The sequence below is a fragment of the Salvelinus sp. IW2-2015 genome, unplaced genomic scaffold (assembly GCF_002910315.2).
Source record: "Salvelinus sp. IW2-2015 unplaced genomic scaffold, ASM291031v2 Un_scaffold741, whole genome shotgun sequence".
NCBI lineage: Eukaryota > Metazoa > Chordata > Actinopteri > Salmoniformes > Salmonidae > Salvelinus > Salvelinus sp. IW2-2015.
Genome location: NW_019942601.1, coordinates 756,476 through 763,683, shown reverse-complemented (window position 1 = coordinate 763,683; position 7,208 = coordinate 756,476). Strand labels below are relative to the sequence as shown.

Here is a 7,208-nt window from a genome sequence, read left to right as displayed (position 1 = left end):
TACATGTTATACTCTTCCCTTGTAGGAGTCACCTCCCCAGCTATACATGTTATACTCTTCCCTTGTAAGCATCACCTCCCCAGCTATACATGTTATACTCTTCCCTTGTAGGAGTCACCTCCCCAGCTATCCATGTTATGACCCCAATGAGTTTCCCTCCTTTCCCCTGTTGAATGTCCATGGTCCTCTCTTTGTTTAGCTATCCATCTTCTGGGCCTGACCCTGCTCTCTGATCCTAGACAATTTCCTCTTTTCTGATTAGGTCAACCTTTCTAAATTAGCATACACACAGTTTCATGGCCTAAACTCCATTAATACTCACAGTAATCATTCACCAAACAGGAAACAAACAAACTACAGTTTAACTTGAAACATGTTACATTTTAACAGAATCCATCAGTGTGATTTTCAGTTACACAACATAAAATAACATTGTCTATTTCGTTTGTAGAGGAATCGTATGTGTTACCTCTAAATGTGTGACATTGTCCTCATCGATTTTTCCCTGTCTCTTATGATGCAATGCCGGGCTACCAGCATGTCCGCAGGCTTGCCAGGGCCTTGGAACCGTCAGTTGTTGTCGGACCGCAGGGTAGACTGTCTGGTGGCGCTGTGGCTGGCGCTGCCAAACTATGACAAGTAGCGTTTGATCTACCCTGCCCGACAAGGGGGAGAGGATGGATCGGGGGCGGTTTAAGGTACTGAAGGGGAAGGAGTACCAGACTCTCTCCAACGGTATATTGTTAGTATTCATGTCCTTCACCTGACTATTATATTGTCGCTATATTAAATGCATATGAAGGTCATTATTTTTCTATGTTCTCTAATTATTTATCTCCTTCGTTTCAGTTGTCTTCTCGGACTGAACTCGGGCCCTGCTAATTGGCCAGCCATCTTCCGTTTGGTGGAGGCCATTTGCAGTCATCTCTGTCAGATCCATCCCAGCACCACGCAGTCTGCCGGCGTCAAGAAGAGCAGGCGGGCGCTCATTCTGGCAGACTACGTGGCCATCAGGGTGGCAATGCTGAACAGCCCGAGGTTGATGGCCCAGACCAACCTTCAGCTGTTTGAGCTTAATCAAAGGACCATCAGTCAGTGGTAAGACATTAACTTATAGAAGACTTGTTACATAAAAGCCATGTGACTAATGCCTAATGACAATCTGAGTGACAGCTTGTGTTTGTTTTCTCTCCCTGTTTCAGGTACTCCCGGTGTCAGAAGGAGATGGAGAGGATGGTGCTGCAGCAGGGATTGGAGCTCGCTCCTGCCCCCAGCGTCAACGCCCAGCCCCTCCCTGCAGCCAAGCCCGTCCACTACCAGCGGGAGGGGATCCAGGCACCCTTCCCTTTCCCTACACTGCCCCCCGCGGTCCCACGCCAGGCCACCCAGCAAGGACGGTCCGCCCATTCTGCCAGCCCACCTGGAGCAACAACCCCCCGCACTTCCTGGCCCCTCCCAGCCCAAGGACCACCGACGGGCTCCTCTTTACCTCCAAGGACAACGGCTTGGAGGGGACAGCCGGGAAGAGACGAAGGCAATACGAGCAGTACATCTGCTCCAAACGCGGGTTGCCGAAGCGGCGGGAGACGGGGCACAGCCGCTTCGGCGGAGTGGCGTTCTGCTCTGTTGCTGAGGAGGGTAAGACCGTGGCCCAGTGGCTGGTGGAGGGAAGACCGTGGCCCAGTGGCTGGTGGAGGGAAGACCGTGGCCCAGTGGCTGGTGGGAGCGGAAGCGGGACCGTCGCCCATGGCTGGGAGGAAGACCTGGGCCAGTGGGCTGGTGGAGGGAAGACCGTGGCCCAGTGGTGGTGGAGGGTAAGACCGTGCCAGTGGCTGTGGAGGGTAGACCGTGGCCCAGTGGCTGGTGGAGGGTAAGACCGTGGCCCAGTGGCTGGTGGAGGGTAAGACCGTGGCCCAGTGGCTGGCGGAAATGAAGGACGCTAAGGGGCGAGGTGACGGACACTGAGCCACTGGCTGGGTGGTCTCGGACGTTTTTATTTTAAATAGTTCCCCTCTACCTGGACCGAGACCTTGAGCATGGTGTAGAGGCTTGTGTGTGTTGACGACCCTCAGAGCTATGTTGTCTGTAGTTTATAAGACTACTGGTAGGGTCACCCATGGCCAGCAGGTCAGAGGAACTATATTGTCTGTAGTTTATAAGACTACTGGTAGGGTCACCCATGGCCAGCAGGTCAGAGGAACTATATTGTCTGTAGTTTATAAGACTACTGGTAGGGTCACCCATGGCCAGCAGGTCAGAGGCGAGACACCAGACTAACGTCGGTCTGTTCCCCCACGGGGAAGTCGGGCGCAGGAACATTTTGACATAGTTCAATAAAATTATTGTATAGCAAGTTCTCGTGTGTGACATGTCTCTTTTCTCAATAGTTGGGTTTACTTATGCATCTGTCACAAAACAAAAGGGCCCAGCTGACCACAACAAAGCCTCAAAGCACAAGACTTGTCACCCAGCAAAACCCCCTTTCCTCCCTCCATTGGACTGAGAAGATTGAGCAGGATCTTGATCCATGGCCATCTTGTAGGTTGGCCCCTGTGGTTTCACAGGGCTCGTGGAGCACCTTAACGGACTTTACAGAGACCCCAAAGATGGCTCAAATGAACTTGATGTAAACATGTTAAGGTACTAAATTAATTATGTAATATCCATGTTAAATAGGCACAGTGGCCCTTTAAGTAGGTGTGGCTACAATTATGTTAAGTAGCCATGTGCTTCCCGAAATTCAAAAACAATAAATAATGAGCTATTTGACATGTGATAGTTTTAGGCTCTCAAGCTCTTTATTTATCAACCAAGAAAACAGATACTTTTAACTATTTACATTTTCAAACATATTACACAACTTTACATTTTTGAAACATTAAAACATATTACAGAACTATTTCTGACCCTCCGCTTCCATGCTGTGGTCCTTGACACCCGAGGCCCAGGCCCCCAGTTTTTACAGTCTCCCCTGTACTGGCTGTGGCCAAATTCTTTTCTTTTAGGCTTGCCACATATCTTGCAGGGGAAAGCAACGGGTAACCTCTTCCTCACAAGGTTCATGACCAGCCGTTGCAATTCTCCTCCTCAAATATGTGGATCTGGTCAAGGGGAGGCCTTTTCCGAGGGTGGAAGCGGCAGCAACTCTAGCATTAGGGGGGGGTTGCTTGTTGGTTGGCACCGCTTTAGCTGTCCTCCGGGCCCCCTTGTTGCTTCTGGATGGAGCTGGCTTCAGGTTCTTGTCTAGAGGGACACACAGGCATTAGTGGCTTATTATACACATCACACACAGGAAAATTGCTATTGTCAAACAAACTGTGAATTTAAGAGAACTCACCTTTGGGGGTGGTGGGAGGGGTGTCTGTTCAGAACTGGGGGCCAACATGGATGGCTGAATTTCAGGTGGGGGGGGGGGGGGACCGGGGAGATTAACAACCTTTCGGCTGAGGCTGGTATCGGGTTCTTGTCTACAGAAGGACAAACGGGTATTAGTGTCTTAATGAACACACCAAACAATATATTGCTATATTTAAAATTGTGATTTTGACATGTTATTTGAATGAATTCATTCATTTTTTGGGGTAATAGATTTATTTTGATCCACTGAAGTTTTTTTTTTTTTTTTTAATTGCTTATTTTTTAAGATGAATTAAATTTATGGAATATAAAAAATAAAATAAAGACTTCACCTCTGGGGAACCGCTAGTTCAGAACTGGAGGCCACCGTGGACGGCTAAATGTCAGGTGTGGAGGCGAGTCCTTGTATTTTCCAGCACGCCGCTGTGCTCTCTCTCTCCCTCGTCTGCCTTTTTATTCTGTCACACTCCAGTTGGGCCTTTTGGGCTTCCCTCTGATTCTTTCTTCCAAATATAGTGTTGGACAGCACACATTCTTGTCCCAGGCAAGGTGTTGAGCTGCCTTATGTAGCTGTGAGAACCAAAATAAAGAATTAGCCGATACACTAAAAGGTGGATAACAAATAGATTCATAATTTTAAAAAGTTTGTTTACAGCCTGTAGAGTTATAGACTACATTGATCACAGTGCCAAAACCTGCCCTCTAGAAAGCTCTATCCATCTTGAGTAATAGACTCCCTGAGGATGAACTTCAACAAATGGTGTGCAGCAACCAATCAGAGATTAGTGGGCGTCACTGGGGGCGGTGACTCCCTGCTGTCACCTCTAGTATCTGTTGGTCATGTCTGAGTAGAAACGGACTGTTTGGTGTGTTACAATTCTGTATATAGTGTGTCTATTAACTGAGTAGAAAATTATGACTGATTTACTTTTTTTAATTTGTTGAACTTTATAAAGAGTGTATAAAATTAAATCAGAATGAATTTCAAAGGAGAAAAAAAAATGTATTCAATTATTATTTATTGTCACAGGGGATGTCATGTGTGCTTATCTCAGCATGATGTCCCCTACACCTACTGTAAAAGCTAAGGTGATTAAAAATGAACTAAATATACAAGAGATTAACAAGTTAAATTGATTGAAAATGAATGTCGTAAAAAAAAAAAAGTGAACAAGAAATATATTTACAAAAAAAATGTACACGTAAGTCAGTCGATGTTTACTGGCCCTGGCTAACACCACGCTGGGACCTCATCAGTGCCAGCCACTCCTCCACAGTTTGGCTGCCAGAGGTAGCGGCACAGAATCTCACAGTTCCATACATACTGTGTCCAAATTCACAAGTTCTAGGCTTGCCACATTTAGAGCAGTTGTATCCGTCGTACGGCTTGTGCTCCCTGACTATTCCCAGACTCTTCCTCTTCCTCCATACGGTGGTCCTGGAGACCTTGGGTCCACTAGCAGGAGAGAGCAGAGCAGTGCAGGTCTTGGGAGACTGGAGAAATAGGGAAGGAGGTGGTAGGCAGACTAGGTGGTGGTAGAGGTGGCAGTGACTGACTAGTGGCTGCTCTACCACGCTGTGTAGCCTGCCCCGTTCTGTCCTCTGGAAGCTGCTGCTGGTTGATGGGGCTGGCAGCAGTGATGTGCTCCTGACTGCAGCGTGGAAAGGGCCTGACTCCTCCCTCTCTGTAGTCATGCTGTCCCGGGTCTGGTGCAGGGTCACTCTCTCCATGGGGGACATCGGTTTGTTGTACCTGTGTGAAAAACGTGAAATATGTTAATTGTTACCATTAACACTATGTCAACCAGTGAACTACACATAAAATATATAAAACTTACCACTGTGTCAAGGTCAACTTGTTGACTTGGAACAGTTGCAACCTTGTGTGGGTAATCAGGTTTGGGCTGCCCAGCACCATGGTTCTGATTTACCTGTAGTCCCCCAGGATAGCAGCCCACCGGTTGACCCGGTTCCCAAGCACCATCTTGCCTGCAGGGTGTTTGTGGCACAGCTCAACGAAAATGGCCTCTACTGTCCTGCTGGTGTTGGGCCACTGAGCAGGTCCAGAGCCTTGGCCAAGCAGGGAGCTGAAGGTATATTAAGGAAACATCACATTAATGAGAAATACACTCATGGCTTTATGTGTGAAGTGAGTTTAGAACAATGTGCAGTACGTACCTCTCGGGGTAGGAGACTGCTGCCTTGTCTCTTCTCTGGAAGGTTTCCCCAGAGAGCCATGATGTCATCTATGTGCCCATTGGAGACCCATGGCCCCTCCAGCAGCCTCACCAGACTCCTGGCCAGGAGGACGTGCTGGTATCCACTAACCCCATCAGGTCCTATGTACTCCTGGATAATAAAAGAGTTGTGGGGAAGGGTTGGATTAATAGTCAGATTAACTATTATGAATGGAAAGAAACTTAAGCAATGTGAGCTGCTTAGGATGTGGATAGGCTCTTACGTCATCCTCCGTGTCCTGACTGGCAGCGGGTGCAGTGTCCACCTCCTCCGTAGTGTCATCAGGGGGTGTGATGACAGGTACCTGGGTTGGGTTGAGTGGGCTGACATGGGGTGGGCTCAGTGGGCGGTGGAGTGGGCTGACATGGGGTGGGCTCAGTGGGCGGTGAAGTGGCCTTCCTGAGTGAAGGGAGTGGTGGGAGACACTCATCGAGGGTGTGCAAGGAGATGGTGGGGTCATCCTCCTCATCAAGCTCTCTCAGGTCGTCCTCCTCTCCCTCTCCTCTCTCAAATAGATCAGGTGTCCCGTCTGGGACATCCGGGTCCTTACCGAGGCTGGACTCCAGCTTCTGGTCACCATTGGTCTGGGAGAAGAGATACTCGACCCCAATGAGTTCCCCATCCTCTGTATGCTCTCTTTATGCGGCGGCTCACCTCCTGCATATTGGTGTGGTATGCAGATGATGTGGAGCGCCTGCGGGAGGCCAAGCGAGGGGAGCTGAAGGAGAGCCACATCACGGGGCTCAGCGACGCACAGGTTATGAAGAGGATCAGCACCAAAGAGATGGCTCGGCACTGTCGTCGTCGCCGCACGCGCGGGGCGGAGGACACAGAGCGTCTCATCGGGGAATTCCTGGAGACTTTCATGGATGCCACAGACACCCTGGGCAACCGGCTCCTGGACCGTGACCGAATGCAGGCCACCTGGCAGACCCAGAGACGACACCTGGTCTGCATTCAGGACCCCCCTGGTGTCAGCATCTACACCAACAAGGGCAAGGACGTGACCAAGGGAGGGGTCATCCTGCCTGTGTTGCGCTGCTCACGTGGGTCCACCTCCCTGGAGTCTTTCCACCTCAACATTCCTGGTATGTTAAATGTAAAACCGGGTTGCGTTGTTGTGAGTGTCAACAACTGTGCATGTGAGGAGATCTTGTTTGTTGTTGTCGTTCATAGGAACAAGTGCTCGTGTCGAGCTCTTTCAGCCCTACCTCCTTGAAGGGTTGGTTGGGTGGAATGAGGACCGTGCCGAAGCTGCAGCGGAGGGGGGGGGACAGAAGCAGCCCCTGCACTGCTATGATGGTGTAGCCCAGAACGCCATCAATGAGCTGAGCCAGAAGCTCATGGGCTGCAGTCTTGTGAAGGATCACACAAGGCCTGCAAAGTACACTGGTATATATTCATAAATTATACAAAACATGTGCGGTTCTGTTTATGTACAAATCTCTTTTTTGTTGTCTCTGTGGTCACTCCCTGAGCAAAACGACGGATGAGGTGCCACACATCCAGCCGGACGATGAGCTCATCCCACTGGCTGAACATGGCTGCCGTCTTCCCCATCAGGGCGCCGCAGTCCCGGTCGACGTAGAGCAGCTTGGTAGGTGCCACTCCAG

General features: G+C 49.6%; 2 protein-coding genes across 5 annotated transcripts in view; one reads left to right on the top strand and one right to left on the bottom strand.

Moving 5' to 3' along the window:
* The window catches only part of LOC112068799 (uncharacterized), an 11,063-nt gene extending 8,289 nt beyond the window's left edge, over positions 1–2,774 (top strand). The window contains exons 4-7 of the mRNA XM_024136006.2: positions 538–742; positions 850–1,098; positions 1,203–1,638; positions 2,388–2,774. Of these exons, the coding sequence (XP_023991774.1) occupies positions 678–742; positions 850–1,098; positions 1,203–1,638; positions 2,388–2,630 (993 nt within the window). The 5' untranslated portion in view covers positions 538–677 and the 3' untranslated portion in view covers positions 2,631–2,774. The remainder of the gene's footprint in view (positions 1–537; positions 743–849; positions 1,099–1,202; positions 1,639–2,387) is intronic.
* Positions 2,775–2,789: 15 nt separating this feature from the next.
* Positions 2,790–6,183, bottom strand: LOC112068800 (uncharacterized). Of its 4 annotated transcripts, none has more exons than XR_011475218.1 (7): positions 5,819–6,183; positions 5,536–5,706; positions 5,196–5,444; positions 4,545–5,110; positions 3,690–3,927; positions 3,338–3,467; positions 2,790–3,243 (listed from the first exon to the last, which is right to left on the bottom strand). XR_011475218.1 is itself a non-coding variant. In XM_024136009.2 (4 exons), the coding sequence occupies exons 2-4, from the start codon at positions 5,601–5,603 to the stop codon at positions 4,576–4,578; spliced, it is 759 nt and encodes a 252-aa protein (XP_023991777.1). In that variant the 5' UTR covers positions 5,604–5,706; positions 5,819–6,183; the 3' UTR covers positions 4,360–4,575. The 4 variants fall into 4 exon arrangements, 1 of the variants encoding a protein (XP_023991777.1); XR_002893628.2 differs by having other exon boundaries at positions 5,289–5,444; XR_011475217.1 differs by having other exon boundaries at positions 4,930–5,110; positions 5,289–5,444.
* Between the last annotated feature and the right edge of the window lie 1,025 nt (positions 6,184–7,208).

Excerpts from the sequence above, each read along its gene's own strand:
- LOC112068800 (XM_024136009.2), bottom strand. The coding sequence starts at position 5,603 with ATGACATCATGGCTCTCTGGGGAAACCTTCCAGAGAAGAGACAAGGCA. Across the intron at positions 5,445-5,535 it reads GCAGTCTCCTACCCCGAGAG|CTCCCTGCTTGGCCAAGGCT; the intron begins GTACGTACTGCA and ends ATATACCTTCAG. Across the intron at positions 5,111-5,288 it reads GCTATCCTGGGGGACTACAG|GTACAACAAACCGATGTCCC; the intron begins GTAAATCAGAAC and ends TTTTTCACACAG.